Source organism: Lathyrus oleraceus, chromosome 7 (genome assembly GCF_024323335.1).
Source record: "Lathyrus oleraceus cultivar Zhongwan6 chromosome 7, CAAS_Psat_ZW6_1.0, whole genome shotgun sequence".
In the NCBI taxonomy this organism is placed as follows: Eukaryota; Viridiplantae; Streptophyta; class Magnoliopsida; order Fabales; family Fabaceae; genus Lathyrus; species Lathyrus oleraceus.
In genome coordinates, this window is record NC_066585.1 from 84,650,855 (window position 1) to 84,670,164 (window position 19,310).

General features: G+C 33.6%; 2 protein-coding genes across 8 annotated transcripts; both read right to left on the reverse strand.

Annotated features, from left to right (window-relative positions):
• Positions 1 to 237: 237 nt before the first annotated feature.
• Positions 238 to 2,656, reverse strand: LOC127105284 (F-box protein At5g39450). Its single transcript, XM_051042450.1, has one exon. The coding sequence runs from the start codon at positions 2,355 to 2,357 to the stop codon at positions 411 to 413; it is 1,947 nt and encodes a 648-aa protein (XP_050898407.1). The 5' UTR covers positions 2,358 to 2,656; the 3' UTR covers positions 238 to 410.
• An 847-nt stretch (positions 2,657 to 3,503) lies between these two features.
• On the reverse strand, positions 3,504 to 14,257 carry LOC127102029 (protein CHROMATIN REMODELING 24). Of its 7 annotated transcripts, none has more exons than XM_051039445.1 (31): positions 13,923 to 14,257; positions 13,736 to 13,834; positions 13,540 to 13,593; positions 13,321 to 13,413; positions 13,157 to 13,249; positions 12,936 to 13,031; positions 12,720 to 12,812; positions 12,504 to 12,596; positions 12,288 to 12,380; positions 12,036 to 12,128; positions 11,789 to 11,881; positions 11,093 to 11,709; positions 10,878 to 11,008; positions 10,718 to 10,772; positions 10,199 to 10,327; positions 9,609 to 9,716; positions 9,437 to 9,492; positions 9,272 to 9,362; positions 8,181 to 8,318; positions 8,023 to 8,100; positions 7,681 to 7,887; positions 7,524 to 7,595; positions 7,180 to 7,260; positions 6,981 to 7,099; positions 5,778 to 5,889; positions 5,589 to 5,657; positions 5,394 to 5,488; positions 5,001 to 5,126; positions 4,378 to 4,440; positions 4,157 to 4,289; positions 3,504 to 3,857 (listed from the first exon to the last, which is right to left on the reverse strand). In XM_051039445.1, the coding sequence occupies exons 1-31, from the start codon at positions 14,029 to 14,031 to the stop codon at positions 3,705 to 3,707; spliced, it is 3,642 nt and encodes a 1,213-aa protein (XP_050895402.1). In that variant the 5' UTR covers positions 14,032 to 14,257; the 3' UTR covers positions 3,504 to 3,704. The 7 variants fall into 7 exon arrangements, with proteins under 7 accessions (XP_050895402.1, XP_050895401.1, XP_050895405.1 ...); XM_051039444.1 differs by having other exon boundaries at positions 13,540 to 13,632; XM_051039448.1 differs by lacking the exon at positions 12,936 to 13,031 and having other exon boundaries at positions 13,540 to 13,632.
• Between the last annotated feature and the right edge of the window lie 5,053 nt (positions 14,258 to 19,310).

The window sequence follows — 19,310 nt, forward strand, 5'->3', positions numbered from 1 at the left end:
ATTGGTAGATCAGCAAAGAGAATGGGTCTGTCACCAGCTCCAAATGTTGCAAGACTTGCAGTGAAGAACAAGATGATGAAATAAAACCAAAGGCTTTTCCAAAAGAGAAATGAGAGTCAACATAAACCGTTACAAACTTGCTAGATTTTGGGACAATGTGATTGGCATGTTAGAAAAAAATGAGCTACCTCATGATTTTGTAACTAAGCCTTTGGAATTTGTTCTCAAGGGTTATGATTATGAATAAACTTTGTTATATGCTTCATAATTATACTAACTTCTTAATATAGTAACCATACAAAAAAGCTGACACTTATCATCAGTTCATAGATCATTCTAACTGTAACTTCCTTGCAAGATGATTAGAGTATTCATAAGAAAAAACATGCGCAAAATGTAACACAACATTCTTAGCTGGTAAACACATTTAAGCATGACTTCATCAAATATGAAAAGTTGTCGATCGGAGGCAAAGAACGTATCCTTTTTCCTTTCTTCAAAAGTTCTTGCAAGTTAAGTCTTCGAAGGGTCAAAACATCTCTTGATTCCTTCCAAACAAAGGCAAGATCGCCATTTTGAAATACAAAGAGTGAACCGGACTTTGATCCTGGATATTTGAAACCGTAACCGTTTGCAATACCTTCTCCCGTAAAAGCGTGTTCGATGTTATTCATCGATGACGAGTCCCTACCAGTTTTCGAAGGAAAAGGATCAAGTGAAGGCTCGTTGATGTTCACTGTGAACATTGCAGAACCATTAGGATGCATGGCGTAGCGAGTTCCTTCCAATATCTTTGTCCCGATGAGAAATCGCTGTCCCTTCGACTCTGAATACGAGAGCAAAAGAAAGAATAAAGCCTTTCTAGGCTTGTCTTGAGAAGATTTTTCATGAGGCAAACCAAAAGTTCCTCCCCATAAACCAGCATACACTTGGTCTACTTTAGGAACTTGCAAAGGCATCTTGTAAAGTGCAAACCAATTCTTGTTCATATTCGGCCAGCCTCGAAAACAAGACAAGTTTGCAGTTAATGCCTTTAACGTTAGCCTTAGCGTGTCGCTTGATTTGAGAAAGTCTTGAAGCCTATCATGCTTTGTCTCACGGCTTGAACTAAGCATCATGTTATCGTTCCTTGTTCCTGTGGCCGTGTTTTGTTGCTGATCAATACTGATAACGCTGCCATCGATTGTACGAGAACTTTGATCGTCTCTTGTTCCTGCTTTCGTGCTTTGTTGTTTATCAACATTGCAAACAATGCCGTCAATCGAACAAGAACTTCGATCGTTTCTTGTTTCTGCGATTGTGTTGTGTTGCTGATCAATATTAACATAGCCATCAATTGAACTAGATCTTCCAAGGATATGCTTAAACCCATCCCAAAAATAACCACCAAAACTTTTTCTCTTGATGCATTGTGTGTGACCATTTTCATTGCTTGGGGGAAAAGATAAAGCCTTGGAATAATCATGACTCTTTCTTACCTCATTAGCCTCTAATCGCATCGAACCAACGTCTTCCTCTTGAGAATTTTCTCTATTTTCAATCTGAATACAACCAAGCTTATACATTTGAGCCATTTGAATAAGAAATTCTCTTCTTTCCTTTAAGAGCACCAAATCTTTCTGAAAATTGACATAATCATCCCTTGATCTAGGAAACAATGGTTCATTCGCATGATTAGGAACCTCTAATCTAACTTGGCTAGTACTAGTAGTGACCTCAAGCAACTTTTTTCTGTCCCTAAAACCCAACTTGCTAAAAGGAACCATTGCCTCATTATTATCTTGTTTCAAAGATTCAACCTCAAGCATCAATAAATTACAAAATCTATTAACACACTTAACCGAACCATGATAAACACAATCAATCTCCTTTTCTTCCCTTCCATGAAGAAAAAACATACTCGAACCATCGAAATCGCAAACAATTTCAAACACAGGTGACCAAAGGATAGAACCATCTTGAATACTCCCTGATGAAACAATCTCCTGAGGAATTATTCGACACGCGATGACAGAAACAAAACCCGGCATTACATAAACAAGGTTACCAAGCTCAGGATTCTGTTGAACCCATATACCAATCAACGGTTTAACACTCGAAAGAAAACGACAAAGTACTTTGTAAGATGAAACATACTCTCTCCACTCAACTAGGTCTCTGTGTGACACAATACCTATAATGTCACATTGAGTACACCAAACTTTTTCAGATGTGGCAAGAGCATAGAGACTCTTACAACATAGACTGAGATTGAAAACTTCTCTAGGAATCAAAAACCTTGAAACTGTGGCAAACACATCATCCGGTAGAGAAAGAAGCAAACTTGAATCATGGGGAGAAGGATCAGGTTCCAACATAATGGATCCAATCCAACCCAACAAAATTTAATGATAAAAAAATAAACTTTTGAGTGGTAGTGTCTTTGTTTACTCAAAAAAAAAACAGACATACCTAACAGAATTGAATTGGGTCATTTAATGTATGATATTGGAGACTTTTCATGATTGGAAAATGTTGTAACGCGTTTTGTTGGGTGAATCGAAACTCAGAAAGATGAGTGTAAAGATGCAGAAATGAAGTGGAGATGATGAGTCAAGTCAAGTGAAGTCAGTGTCCCAAATTATAAGTTTGCATGATTGAAAGGCAAAGATATCTGTCACTTTGACTGTGTCCAGTGCTTACAAGACAACGTTCCAAATGGGACAAAACATGTTGCGTGGTATCATGTATCATTAAATTAAACGTATCATTAAATTAAACGTACAAATAATAATTTTATGGTACTCTTTTTCCACATTGTAAGAGGGCAACAAATGTGTCATTGAATTTTATGGTACTCTTTTTCCAAATTGTAAGAAGGCAACAAATGCAAAGTACACGTCTCATAAAATTAAACGTACAAATATTAATTTTAAATCTGGATATTCAATTTCTTGAAAATGTAAATAAAATAAATAAAAAATATTTCTATTTTTAAATTTTTTAAACTACTCAGGAGTGAAAATAGTACAAGAAAATAATAAGAGAAAAAGAATAGAATGATCTTTTAGACGCAATTTAAATTTTTAAAATAAAAGTAGAAAAAATATATATAAGTAAAAAATATTTAAAATATTTAGATAATTTCGTTTTGTTTTTCATTAACAGTCGAACCCCACACACAAAGAGGCTCTAATAATTTAAAGTTAAAGCAAAAGACAAATAAACTCTTGGCCAAGATTGTTCCAACTATGAACTAAACTTAAATTCTCTCAAACAATTTGTGAGCCATTTACCATTTGAATCCAAACCAATTGGTTAATTCTAATTTGATAACTAAAAGAAGTCAATTGTTATTTTGTTTTAATAAATAAACTGAATTATTATTAATTTGACATGAATGCATTTATTTTAAGTCCTTGAATATTGAAATTGGCTCCATACATGTAAATGTGGATGTACTCGCCTTGCTTAATGCATTCCTTTTCATTAACAGAATAGAAATTGCAGTATTGATTCCCATATTAAAAACTTCAAATCCCAAAATCTTTAGTTTCCTCAGTTATGCATGCGCAGTAACATTTCCGGATGGACAGTGCAATAGTTTCAGCTTTACAAAATCTTCAACCAGTAAGTTGACATAACCACTTTCTACTATAACTGATGAAACAGTTCTATAACCTTGTTTCCATTTCCATTAAATGACAATATGGATAATAAACAAATTATACATTCACCACCCTTTCAAATTCATCTGTAATATCATCCAAATCAACTACGTTTGTTTGTTCCATCTTCAGCTTAGTTAGCGCTCGATTCAGCTCTGTAATCCGTTTCCGTAGTTTCTCTCCTTTGTCAGGTAATTTCGAAATCATTACCTGCATAGGTTTAAATGGAGATGCTAAAATCAGTTCATTCCATTTCAATTATAGTAGAACCCCTATAAGAAATGCATCAGAACCATTTTGTCCATAATGAGAAAAGTTGATGCGCCTACATCATCTTTTCTAATGCAATTTTTGGAAATTAATTTCAGATGGTAGTTTTTCATTTTAATAATTAGTCTATGCTTTCTCAAATATTAACACTGTCTGCCAAAATAATTCTAAAAGTGGAATTACTGTATAAGTGATAATATTGATAGGACAATGTTCACCAGAAGAGAGAAAAAACATACCGTATTTGAGAGCATTTGGGAGAGCCGAACAATTCTATCCTTGATTTCTAACTCAGTCAACTTACCAACACTACTTGGAGAAGAGTCTTTTTTGTGTAAATTAACATCTTTGGGATTAAAAGCAAACTCAGCTCTGGTGTAAAACAAAATTGGAAAAACCAAATCAAAACCAAAAATGCCTTTTAGCTTCTAAAAATTTATGTACAATATAGGATCATTACCCGTCAACAGTTTGCTCACGTGAAGATGATGATGAAGTTCCAAAATATTTAGTATTATTAATCCTGCAGCATTGTATCAGTTCAGCTTTTGGTTTGATAAAACAATTGGATAACAGAAAAACAGTAATTGCATACATTCAAAAAATAATCAATGGGACTCCAATTAAGGTCTGCCGCTAAATGTAGAGAAGGAAAAGATGTAGGTTGGGAAAAAATGGGTGAAAGAGTGGAGTTTGTTATGCAAGTCTCAACAGAATAGAAATGAATATGTGACGTAAGAGATTGGAGACATGAGTGCTGGCATCATTAACAGGGTTATGAATAGAAAGTGAATAGAGGGGAATGGAATGAGGCGGTCATTTGAGTAATTATGCATTTCTGTATTTTGTGACTACGTCTGATTTTCTTTGTAAACATATTATCAAAACATAATATTTAGGTTGAGCTTTTTCGTAATTTAAATGCAATAGTTAAGTTTTCAGTTAGAGACATCAAATTCCATATGAAATTTAAACAATAAATTTGGTACAAAACAAAAACGACATAAAGGAAATAAGAAAACACATTAACTACAACTAATTGCCATTATTTATTTGGTATTTACCATGTTCATGAAGGATTACCTTGTTACTTCATTCTCAGGAGCATCTTGAACTGGCTCTGACTTGGAAAACAGTAAACTGTGGTGACTAATTCCAGCAATGCCCTGACGTTTCAGAAACTCTATATGTGCATGGAAAGAGGCATCCCTACAACAAGAAAAAAAAACACCCTTTTAAGATAAAAATTAGCAGATCGAGCACAATGAGTTAATCGTATTTGTAAAATTTCAAATTTCAATTGTGAGATAGATACGAAAAACAAAGAGTAAAAGAGGTATTATATGAGCAAAGTCACAAATGATGTACAGTAAGAATTGATTCATTTCACGGTTAGTCAAAAAAGAAACACCAAAGCAAGTGTCAAATTTTCAATCAAATGATAAAACAGATATTTCAAAGTCAAAGACTTATTACACTATATGTCGACAATCATGTTTCTCATCCAATTGTCGTTGGGTGACAGACACATCGAATCCTTCTTTTGGGAGGCTGAAAAGCTCCCTAAGATCCTGCAAGTGGTGAATGGAAGATACAGATTAGTATAAAAAATCAGAACTTTTTGCAAATGTATATCTGAACAACAAATACTACTTCTCAACAAACTTGTACCTGCTGGCTAAAGTACCGAGTTTGTTCTTTCTGTTCAGAAACTGTTTTGAATAATCCTCCTTTATATACCTAAACATCGTGAAATGTAAGTGCCAGAAAAGACAATTGTTGTTCAAAACTACATTATATACTTAATTTTATCTCCAATACACTGATATTTTACAAAACATTTGAAACAGATAAAATTACCTGCTTCCTGTAGATCTTTTCTTCAACAGTTCCGCATGTCATCAGTCTATACACAATAACATCTTTCTTTTGACCAATACGATAAGCACGGTCAACACTTTGATTATCAGTACTGTTGAAATCAAAAAATAATGGCACTTCACATGCAATATAATCCAATTACTGTCTAATGGAAGTAATGCTATTGTAAATTCAAAAACAGCAACAAACTAGATCTGTGTGATTAACTGTAGAAAACTTCTAAATTGATGCACAGTACAATTTCAATCAGATTCAGAACTGACAATAGACAAAAATGATCAATACTATAAATAATGAAATATTATTAGGAGAAACTTTTATCAAGCTGTGTGTAAGGCAAAATTTTAGCACACAAAAGCCAAAGAAACAAAAAAAAAACATAGCATTTCAGCCACGTTCGCTATAAAGGAAAAAATGACAATTTATTAACTATGAAAATGCTAACAAGTGCTCTTAGGGTATTGTTTAATGAATCAAAAGATGCAACTATTGTACCGAAAGCAAGGTATTTATTACTTTGTCAATTGTTTATAATTTATATTTCCAAAACAACATTTTCTTTTATAGGTTCCTTAAACAACACCCCATAGGGCACTTGTTAGCATAACTAAGCCTATTAATTACTACACAAGATGCAAGAACATAAATAACTTTATTACATATCCTTTATGCAAATCAGTTAAAAACAATCTTCTCAACAATAATGGGGAAAAACAATAAAAGTTCTCTTTTTTTCAATTAAGCAACAATTAACCAATATTGATCTATGAAGCACGGACACCTCTAAGATTAGGTGTGTCGCGGTGTCAGACACTTGTATGGCACTCATATGACATGTGTTCGAAAATTCAAACAGGTGTCCCCAAAAAATAATTTTTCTTTGCTTCGACACTCTTTGAATCGGTGTCTGACACACCGTATTACACTCATACAGCATGTGGTAGACAATTAGACAAGTGTTTCAAAAAACAATTATTTTTTCTTTGTTTCGACACACTTTATAACATATTTTAGAAACATCTAAAAGATTTAAAGATGCGTCTGAGCAATGTTGATCAATGAAACTAGATCCAATATTGATCCAATGTCTGAGCAAGATTGATGAATAATACCCCTTTCCTATATTTCTGATAAAAGTAGATCCAACTTAAAGCCAAGGTGAGGGAATACTTCAAGATGTACCTTGGGTTCCAAGCAGGATCGACAACAATCACACGATCTGCTCTTGTAAGCGTAAGTCCTAAACCACCAACCTGAGATGTCAACAGGAATATTGGGGCTCCAACACCATCTTGGAAATCCTGAAATCAAGTTAAAAGTTAGACAAGGAAAAGTAGCACTTCGAGGATTTAAAAAGGTTATTGAATATGCAAAAACTTACATCGACAACTTTTATTCTGTCACTGGATTTTGTTGTGCCATCAATTCGTAAAAAATCATAACCTTTGGATGATATGCAATCCTAGAATTAAATTAACAGAAATCTTTGAAACAACTCTCATAGTAAAACACGGTAAAAATGGTGCAAGGAATCACAAGGGAAACATCCAGCATTATCTTGCAAAAGACCAAAATTTGTTTGAAGTTTAGGGAATCACAACCTATGCACATCCAAGTCCAACTACAATAATTCACCAGCATACGAGAAACAGCTGAGCAAATAATTGAATTGTTTACAGAGTATACAAAATCAATTTAATATATATATATCATGTTCGAACTGACCTGGATAAGATTAAGCATCTTGCGAGTCTGAGAAAAAATAAGCACCCTATGACCTTCAGGGATCAGATTATCCTACAGAAGATGGCACGGACTATAATTATATGCAAACAGGTAAAACTATGAGCATATATTGCATCCACATGACATCAGCACTTACCAATAATGACATGATGAAAGATATTTTGCATGATACATCATGCTCATCTTTAAACTTATCTGTTTCTGCAACATCTGCTATATGCATCGCCAATTTCTCCGCAACACTAACCTCCTCTGGCTTTAGCATTGAGTCCAACCCTTCCAATACATCCTCAGCCGCCCGTTTTGTTAACAGAAGTGGATGATCACATATTTTCTTCAAAATCTGACCCGTTTAATGTTTTTTAAAATATAATTAAGAAAAGTGAGTCAGGACCAAACAAGATTACATATAAATGTAAAGTACACGAGCACAGCCAAGAAAGAAAGAGAACAATGCAAATATCATAATAAAAACTACCGTAAGGGCAGCCAGCGGTGAACCATCGAATGCTGAGAGAACAATCTCACTCTTCAAAAATGCTTCATAAAGATGCCGCTACACCAATAGAAATAAGTCAATAAAACAAGTGTTTCTCAAAGATAAAAAGAAAAACAACAAAAAATTGCATATCTAACCTGAATATTGGACAACCGAAGCCACACAATGATTTCTTGTTTCTGAGAAAGTTTTGCTGTTGTTTTTTCAGTATCTTGATTGAAAACCTCACTCTTCAAACGTCTCAAAAAGTAAGGCTGAATATGATCCCTTAGCTCCTATTGAGAAACAAGGAGTGGTGATGCTTAAGTCAAAGTAAAATTTCTTGATAATTGATTGATGATCAGAATATTACAAAAACCTAAAAATTATGGGATTCACCGTAGTTGTTAGAAGATATGAAAATATCTTATAATATCTTGATATTATCATAGAGTATCACATCGGACTAGCTTCTTATCTTACAGTATCTTAGTCTATTCTTGGATTATTTTTTAGAATTAGTTTTATAATTTAATTCCCTATTTAGTCAAAAGATGTGGAGTCATTTTTAGTGTAAAATGTAAAGGGTTAGTGGTTCATCTTATGTGTATTATGAGATTGTAAATCATGTTAAACCATAATGTTAATTCAATGTCATACTTTTCTTCTTTCTATCAAACCCTAAATCTTCAATGTCGTTCAAAATGTTCAGTCAATGAATTGCTTATACTCTCTTGCAGTAGAAAGATAGCTAAAAGAGAATACTCAAATAAGGGAAGATGATAAGTCCACACCATCTTTACGAATTGTGTCCAGAATATAGTAAATGGAGCAACCAGTCTATAATTTATCAGCTATCTCTCTCTTTATCTTTCTTTTTTTATAGTGATTAATCCTTTTGGAGTCTATTTTGAGATATGCTCTCTTGTATATAAATATGAACAATCTCATTGTATGTTCAATACCAATTTCATACGGAAAGGTTCTCTATGAAGGTTTATAGTCTAGGATTCATATATATACGAAAATATGTTCTTATAAACATATTATATAAACCAAAATTTGTTCTTATAAATAATAACCAATGTAAGAGCATCATTTGCTTTCCAATAGGTCCTACCATCCTCAGACAAGTTATTTAAAGAAAAGCCTACAAAATCCAACCCCTCCCAACCTTGAGTGTACTCTAATGCCATCCAAAGCCATAGTTCAGGTAATATAAATTAGATTTTGAAAAAAAAATGATTACCTTTGCTATAGATGAACCAGTACGCTTCTCTCTGTCAGAGGCATTTTTATCATTTCCACGAAGTATAGGTGTTTCATATTTATCTTTGAACCTGAGAAATTGTAATTTCTGAATCATGAGATGAGAACCTTGGCTAAAAGTCTATTGCATGAAAATGACAATTACCATTTTTTGTCACCAAGCAACTCAGGGCAGCAGAAACTGAACAATGCCCACAATTCCTGTTATAGAAATTAAACAAGGTTGAATAATCCAATTTCAAAACAAAGCACATACACTCATGCTATAAAGTGAACAGCTCAGAGATTATAAAACAAAACAATTTTAATCAAAATACCTTGAGATTATTTTGCAATGGTGTGCCACTAATGATAATGCGATGAGCACTGGGTATCTCGAGCAAACTTTTAGCTCTCTGAGTGTTCGGGTTCTTTATAAGGTGCCCCTAAATTTAAAGAACATTTTGAACCAAATAAAAAATTACCATATTTTATTAAATTTCTATTCAATGTCATACAATTTAAATTTCGGCACATTTATCTTGCAACACAGCTTGTATTTTAGTTGACATGCTCTATTAGTCTCTATTATCTATTATAAGCATGTAAGATTTAAGGAAAGAAATAGAGGTAAATATGCAAGATAAAACTTCAGGCCACCGTGTGTTATTCAAATGGTAAGACTCAGTCTGTCTCACAATACTAACAATCTTTAAAGTACTTAAAGTGAGGAAAAATAATCAAAGTGCTCCCACATATAACATTTTTCCCGAGTGATATTCAACCAACTCTACACACTTCAAACTTTTATAGTTATCTATTTCTTATTTAATCTGTGAACAAGTTACAAAAATTGAGGAAGAGGTGAACATACTGTATATAGACAAAAATATTAGATAAATTGTAGATAAAACAACCCGAGTTTTACCTCATCAAGTATCATGTAGTCCCACGTAGGGTCATCTTCATTATCCTCGTTGTTCAAATACCTATGCCCCTGTAAGGACTTGGTATTGTTGCGAACAATATCATATGTGGTGAGAAGAACACCTCTGTTCTAAAGGGAGACAAGAGAAAATGTAGTTTAAGATGGATAAAAACAAAGCAATCTGAAACACCATATACCTACAATTCTTTAGCAATAAAACAAATGTCCAACAGGGAACCAATTTTTAATAAATGTTCATAAAATAAAACTCACGCATATACCTACAATTCTTCAGCAATAAAATAAATGTCCAACAGGGAACCAATTTTTAATAAATGTTCACTAAAATAAAACTGATGCTACTGCATAAAGTAGATTCCCTTCTAAATCTCAAGCTCGACTTTACATTGACATACAAAATGTGGGATATTTATTTATCTTGCTTGCTACCAGGCATGAGCATGTACTCAACTCCTAGATGCATTCAATTAAAATGGAAAATGAAGAAAGATCAAGCACCTGAAGTATGTACTGAAGTTCATATTCTCTGGCTTTTGCACAAGTTCCAAAATATCTGCAGAATATCATAAATTGGACATTGTTGTTTTAAAAGAAGAAAAGTCTTAATTTAGCATTTTAAAATTAAACTATTGTGAATAATAAAGTCAAGCATCCGCACTCTTTTGTTTTCTCAGATAGACCAACAACTGACAACTCTTTGATCCAATGTGGCAATAGTGTTTTGGGGGCCACAACCAACACCCTTCTAATTAAACGGGAATGAAACAGTCCAGCTATAAAGCCACAAATCTGCAAGAAAAAACCAGCATTGGTAAATCACAAACTAACTATTGCAAACTACAAGCTGTAAATTTCTTGCTTCTCATTTCTTACCTGCATTGTTTTTCCCAAACCCATGTCATCTCCCAAAATTCCACCTTTACCCCGAACATGCAATGACCAGAGCCACTTCAATCCTTCCCGTTGATGTGGATACAACATCTTCGCAATCTTAGGCTGCAACTTATATGTCGACCTTGGGTCATTCAATGTTATAGAACCATCATTCTCAGGCTCAAGGTGATCCAACACCTGAACCGAATCATCTGACTCATACCCAACACCATTGGTATCATTCTTAGTATGCTTTGATGAGAAATCATGGGGCTCCTGTTTTGGAGAAAATGAAGATCCAGCACTCCCAAATTCAAAACCCTCGTCTTCAAGAATTTCTTTCCGTCCCACAAAACGCTCAGCAGGCTTTGGCTTCTTCTCAACTGATAGTGCATCAAACTTGGAGCTAAGCTCATGCAAAATATCCCTAATATCACTCTTACCTCTACTCTTATCAATTTCAATAACATTTTTTCGCACCGGAATAGGCGAATCAAAGTCTACAAGATCATCGAACTTAGAATCATCAACTGCCACATTTTTGCTAGCATCTGTATCCGCAACCTTGCAAAGACGGCGTCGCCCTTGCACCTTAACCATAGCCTTCTTTTCCTCCTCTATAAATATTCCATAACCAATTAATGAGATGATCATGAGGTCAATCAATTCAAGTGAAGCAGAGAAGAAAACACTTACTAAGAGAAGAACTAATGAAACTATGTGGAACCTTGTTAGGAAGAAGAGCTTTTTCTACGTTAACTGGTTGGCCATTCTCCAAAGAATTTTGACCTAATAATCGTTAAGAATGTAAAACTGAGTAATGAAATGAAATGATTTGATGGAGATTTAAACAATAATAAAGAGAGTGAGAGGATGTAAACAATAATACTAAAGCAACTATCATGAGGTCAATCAATTCATGTGAAGCAAAGAGAACACTTACTAAGAGAATAATCATCCAAATCCTGTGGAACCTTCTTAGGAAGAAGAGCTTTTTCTACCTTAACTGGTTGGCGATTCTCCAAATAATTTTGACCTAATAATCATTAAACATATACAACTGAGTAATGAAATGAAATGAGATGATTCGCTGAATATTTAAACAAGAGTAATCTTGAGAAGATATAAACAATAATATTAAAGAGGCGATCACGAGGTCAATCAATTCAAGTGAAGCAGAGAAGAAAACACTTACGAGGAGTATAACCATACAAACCCAGTGGAAACTCCTTTGGAAGAAGAGTTTCTTCTGCATTAACTGGCTGGCGTTTCTCCGAATGATTTTGACCTAATAACATAGTAACTTATGTAAACAAAGATTGAAATGAATTGCAAAGACGATATATTCTATAAATGATTAATATGATGATCATGAAATTGATTCAAGTGAAGCGGAGAAGAAAACACTTACTAGGAGTATAACCCTCCAAACCCTGTGGAACCTCCTTTGGAAGAAGAGTTTCTTCTGCATTAACTGGCTGGCGTTTCTCCGGATGATTTTGACCTAATAACATAGTAACTTATGTAAACAAAGATTGAAATGAATTGCAAAAACGATATATTCTATAAATGATTAATATGATGATCATGAAATTGATTCAAGCGAAGCAGAGAAGAAAACACTTACTAGGAGTATAACCATCCAAACCCTGTGGAAACTCCTTTGGAAGAGTAGTTTCTTCTGCACTAACTGGTTGGCGTTTCTCCGGATGATTTTGACCTAATAACATATTAACTTATGTAAACAAAGATTGAAATGAATTGCAAAGACGATATATTCTATAAATGATTAATATGATGATCGTGAAATTGATTCAAGTGAAGCAGAGAAGAAAACACTTACTAGGAGTATAACCATCCAAACCCTGCAGAACCTCCTTTGGACGAAGAGTAGTTTCTTCGGCATTAACTGCTTGGTGTTTCTCCGGATGATTTTGACCTAATAACGTATTAACTTATGTGTAACCGAGGATTGAAATGAATTGCAATGAAGACATATTCTATAAATGATTAATGTGATGATCATGAAATAGATTCAAGTGAAGCAGAAAAGAAAACACTTACTGAGAGAATAATTATTCAAACCCTGTGGAACCTCTTTTGGAAAAAGAGCTTCTTCTACATTAACTGGCTGGTGTTTCTCCGCATAATGTTGACCTAATAACATTTTAACTTAAGTAACTAAGTATTTAAATGAATTGCAATGAAACAGAGGAGAAAACACTTACCGAGAGAAAAACTATCTAAAAACTGAGGAACCTTGTTAGGAATAGGAGCTTCCTCTACCTCAGCTTGTTGGCGATTCTCGGAATAATTTTGACCTAATAATATACTAACTTATGTAACTAAGGGTTGAAATGAAATACAACTAAAATATATTCGAAAATGATCAATATGATAATCATAAGATCAATTAATTCAAGTGAAGTAGAGAATAAACCACTTACTAAGAGAACGATCATCGAAAAACTGCGGAACCTGGTTAGGTAGATGAGCTTCTTCTACATAAACAAGTTGGTTATTCTCCGGAGAATTTTGATCTAATAATCGATTAAAATAAGTAACTCAGATGAAATGAACTGCGATTAAGATATAAGATATAAGTAACAATTATGAGATGATAGATTGGAACAGAAGTGGTACCGATTGGAGAATCGAAGTCGGTGATAGCAGAAAACTGCGGAATCGTATCATCGTCATGATACATGAGGCTTCGAGGTTGAATCGGAGTATCGTATTGATCTAGATAAAAACAAAAACAAAAAGTAGCGTGAGATTGAAACGATGAGAATGAAAAAGCTATAAAAGAGGAGAATAGTAGTGATATTACCATTGTTGAGAGGGTGGGAAGAAGGTTTTGGAGGAGCAGAGAAATCCTGAAGGAAGCGATAGTGGCTATCGTTGAGACTCTGGGGTTTTTTTACGCTCTTGTTCGCCATTGAAGAGTGTGTGTGAGAATGAAATGGGAAATTTCAACGGTTCATTTCACGGCGAGGAGGGTCCTATATGGCTGCGACTTCAGAGTGGGAATTTATATTCCCGCTTTGTTCGCTAAATTTGAATTTTGCATTCAAGTTTGGGAGTGAAACTGGGCATGTTATTGGTTCTGCTTCTCTCCAGGGCTGGGCTCAAAAATATCAAACTAAACACGGTTTAATTTCACTAGGGTTGTTTACTTGTTTGTTTTGTTTGATTTTAGATTTTTAAAGAGAATAATATTAAGTTGAGAAAAAAAGAATTTTGAATATTTGGTTGTTAATATATGTAATTTAATTATATAATATTAAATTAATAGAAAAGATTGAAGAAAGTAGAATATATTATTTATGTCTTTTAAAGAAATTGATGTTCTTTTATATTAATCAAATGGAATATTTATACTAGTATAAATATAACTATTACACGCATGATAATTGGTATTACTATTTTAACTTTGTCAAATTATGCATCATATTTCTAACTAATAATAATAATGTTCTTGTTTATTATAATACTCCCCTTTAAAATGTTTATTATAGTGCTCCATTGAAGTCTAGTCAAGAAAAAATTTATGGGAACATATGTTGTCTCATTATTAGGAAAATTTATGGGAACATATGTTGTCTCGTTATTAGGAAAATTTATTTGGGTAAAAACCTTAATAAGGGAAAAATAGTATAACATGGTGCTCCCCCTCAACATAACACATTTAGTTCTTCTTTAAAGATCTTGAAGGGGACGCATTCCAATATTTTGTACATGCTTCTTGAAAATTGATGTAGGGAGTGCATTTGTGAAGAGATCTGCTACATTATCACTTGAACGAGTATATTGAATATCAACCTCTTTGTTTTTTTTAGTTCTTGTGTGAATGAGAAGAACTTTTCAGGGATATGTATGGTTCTGTCACTTTTGATGTAACCTTTTTTCATCTAGGTAACACGAGTAACATTGTCTTCATACAAAATTTTGGATTATTATCAATTGGTAAATCAGACACTCCTTGGATATGTCGAATTACCGATCGTAATTATCTACACTTTTTGCTTGCTCCGTGAAAGGCAATTACTTCGGCATGATTTAAAGAAGTTGCTACAAGTGTTTGCTTTTGTGATCTTCGTGATATTGCAGTGTTACCATATGTAAATATATATTCAGTCAGTGATTTAGCATTATGTGGATCTGACAAATATCATGCATATGCATAACCAAGTAAAAATGGTTTTGTATTGTTAGAATAAAACAAACCAATGCCAGATGGACATAGAGATATTGAAATATATGCTTTAGTCCTTTTCAATATCTTTTTGTAGGACATGAACTGAATCTTACTAGTAAACTCACTGCAAAAGTTATATTAGGTTTTGTATAGTTAGTAAGGTACATGAGTGCCCCAGTGGCACTAAGGTATAGTACCTAAAAATCAATATCTTCCTTAAGTCTGAATGGATCATTTTCAACATTAAGTGTTCTACCTATCATTGGAGTACTCAAAGGGTTTGCTTTGTCCATGTTAAACCTTTTCAATATCCTTTATGTATAATTTGATTGATGTACCGATATACCATTTTTGGTGTACTCAATTTTAAACAAATGCAGAACCTAGTTTTTCCTAAACCTTTCATTTCAAATTCTTTCTTTAAGTAATATCTTACTTCCTTAATTTCTCTATTAGTTCCAATGATATTTAAATCATCAACATAGATAACAATTATTACAAACCCGTATATTATTTTTCTTATAAAAATACAAGGGAAAATAGGATTATTTTCATAGCATTTTTTAAGCAAATATTCACTTAGCCTATTATACCACATGTACCCAGATTGTTTTACCCCATAGAGTGATCTTTGCAACTTAATTGCATATATTTCTCTAGGTTTTTATGTCTCGGACATTTTAAATCCTTCTAGGATTTTCATGTATATATCAATATCAAGTGATTCTTACAAATAAGTAGTAACCAGTGGCGGAGCCAGATAAAAAATTTGGGATGACCGTTAACGTAAAATAAAGATTATAAATAAAATGTAAATAGTATTTTAAATAAAACATTAAAGTTAAAATAAATACAAAGTTAATTACTAAAAATTTAAATTACATGACTTAAAACTACCTTAAAGTAATGCTTTACGCGTTCCGAGTGACTTGAAATCGTCAATAATTGACTCCGAACTAATGCTTGCACTAATCTCCCTTTAAATATATATTGTCATGCTATCTCCAAGAAACCCATCATCCATCTTGTTTCTCAACTTAGTCTTAATAATTTTCATTGCTGAAAAAGACCTCTCAGTTGTGGCCGTAGAAACGGGAAGAGTCATGATAAGACGAAGTAGTCTATCAATCAAAAAGTAAGTTTCAGCCTGTCCAGATGCATCCAAACATGAACATAGTTCTTGAATAGTTGATAAATTATTCAAGTTCGATGCTTGACGAGCAACAAATAGAAAATGTTGGAGTTGAAATTGCAAATTATTCTTCTCTTGATCACTAAAGTCCATACGATAATATTTTTCAACTAAAGAGCAAATAGTATCAATGTTAAAAGTTTTATATTCATCTTTAGGAGATAAAGAACAAGAAAGAGTTAACAAATCCATTGTCTGCTCACTGAATCTGCTATTCAACTCTTGTAACTGTTTGTCAATGGTAGTGAAAAAGATTTCAACTTTAAAGTAATGTTGAATTGTGACTTGATTCTCTTCAAGACGGGAGCGTCCAAATCTTGTTGTTGAATGAACATCATTAAGATCAGGAATCTCAATATCATGCTTTTCACAAAAAGATACCACTTTAGTAAACAATATATCCCAACCATTTTCTCTCAAACCTTGAATAAGATGTTTTGTTGAACGAACCAAGTTCATAGCATTAACTACATCTTGATTTTTTTTGTAAGGCTTGACAAAGCATATCTGTTATTCCCATGATTTATTTCATCAAGTGCAAAATAAATATAAAATCAAATGCCTTCAAGTAATTGTAACAACTATCTGCATCCCCACATGTAGCATAACTCCCTTTATCTTTTCCAATTTTTTTAAAAACTAAACAAGTTGCTTCATACATGTTTATCAAGCTAGAAATTGAATCGTAATGTGATCCCCAACGAGTATCTCCAACTCGTTTCAATACACCAGCTTGATTTGAACATTTACCAGTTACAATCTCATCAATCTCTAACAAATAAGCAATTTCTTCTAATCGGGCAGCTTGTAACTCATCATGACGCTTTGTAGAAGAACAAAACAACATTCACAACAAAGATCAGCTTCTCAAAAAAATTATGAACAGGTTTTACTTCTCTTGATGATGTAACTAATGCAAGTTACAATCGATGAGCAAAACAATGAACATAGTATGCATAAGGACAATCCTTCATAAAGAGGGCTTGTAAACCATTCCATTCTCCTCTCATATTGCTAGCACCATCATACCCCTGGCCACGAATGTTAGAAACATCAAGGTTATGTCGAGAAAGTATATCACATATTGCTTCCTTAAGAGTTAAAGATGTGGTGTCTTTAACATGTGCCACATCAAAAAATCTCTCTTGTATTAAACCAACTTTATCAACAAATCTTAATACAAGAGCCATTTGTTCCTTTTTTGACTCATCACGAGCTTCATCAACAACGACACAAAATTTGGAATCACCAATTTCCTCACGAATACTCTTTTTCACCCTACTAGAAAGAATTTGCAAGAGCTCTTTTTGAATTTGATATGAAGTATACTTGCAATTTTGTGGAGCATTTTCCAACACAAATTTTGCAACTTCATCATTGTAGGATGCTAAAAGTTTCAATAACTCAAGAAAGTTACCTTGATTTCTTGATTTTCTACTTTCGTCGTGACCCCTAAAAGCATAAGCTTGTAGTGTTAACCAACGGACAATGTCAATTGAAGTCTTGAGTCGTAACCGATTATTCATTCTTTGACTTGAACTTTGCACTTTAATAACATTTCTAATATGACTATCTTGATTCAACAAGTCTTGACAAGCTTTCATTGCATTGTTGTATGGTGAGCAAGGATCCTTCCCTATGTGCTTAAGAAAGGAACAATGTTTTCCATTCCTAACTTTCTTCCAATTTCTAAAACCCATAGAAATAAAGACAAGTGATTCGGGACGTACACTTAGTTTTTTGCTAAAAAGGTAACATGGTAAGCAATATGCGGCATCTTCAGATGGTGAATATTCTAACCATGATGGAAATATGCTAAACCAAGTATGTTGAAACCTTCTCGGATGATCCTCGTTACCGGACAAAGGATAGTTTTCTAAATGAATTTGATATGTGTAACACCTCAAAATTTGCCCTCCTCTCTTGGAACTAGCTTAACATATTACATTGCATTTCTTAGGTCATTAGGCATTGCATATGTGAATATCATGTGACAACATTGTGCAAGTCATCCTCCTAGGTCTTGATCAGAAGATAAAGAGGTTGAGATTCAAGCCTGAGGTTTCTCATTGACTGTTCACTAACCATCTGAGGATGTGGTGGTACAAATTAGGGTTTTGATTCTCAAAGGAGATTGAGCTTGATCTTGGTTGCTATGATACATCATCATCATCATGGTCTTGTTATCATCCAGGAGATTCAAGTGATTGATCAGATACCTTGAGATTAGGGTTTTGACCACTGGTCAACCCTAATCAGTTGTATTGGGCCAATCAGGGCTTGGCATGGAGATGGGGTCTACAATGGATATGGGGATCATCATGTGATTATATTGAGCTTGTGGAAGCTAGGGTTTCATCATTGAGCCATTTCATCAGAAGATTGAGGCTCAACTTGATCAGTGCATAGCCAAATTCATCTATCAATCAGAAAAGTCAATTGTGGTAAACTGTGCCAGGAATGATGGATTTGGAGGTGGGAGAGAGTTGGATATACTTCATTCATGTTGAAATAAGTTTCATTTGACATTTCAAACATCAAGAATGAAGAAAATAAAGTCAGGAGAAAACTTTCCAAAAATGGAAAGTGACTTGTAATTGAAAGTTTCCAAAAATGGAAAGTTTTTCACCTCAAAATTACATGTCCAAAAATGCTTCAAATGAAATTTTGTTCAACATGAAAGTTGTAGATCTTGCTCTCATCTTTCCAAAAAGTCCAAGAACTTAAATTTCCCATGTATGGTTGGCAAGGTATGATCAAATCATTTTTCAAAAATGCCTAAATTCAAAGTGACATAACTTTCACATGGAATGGCCAGATTGGATGAT

Coding starts and splice junctions, on each gene's coding strand:
- LOC127105284 (XM_051042450.1), bottom strand. CDS start 2,357: ATGTTGGAACCTGATCCTTCTCCCCATGATTCAAGTTTGCTTCTTTCT.
- LOC127102029 (XM_051039444.1), bottom strand. CDS start 14,031: ATGGCGAACAAGAGCGTAAAAAAACCCCAGAGTCTCAACGATAGCCAC. Junction 13,250..13,320: donor TTTAGATAGTTTTTCTCTCG/GTAAGTGTTTTC, acceptor AAATGTTATTAG/GTCAACATTATGCGGAGAAA. Junction 12,381..12,503: donor TTTGGAGGGTTATACTCCTA/GTAAGTGTTTTC, acceptor CTATGTTATTAG/GTCAAAATCATTCGGAGAAA.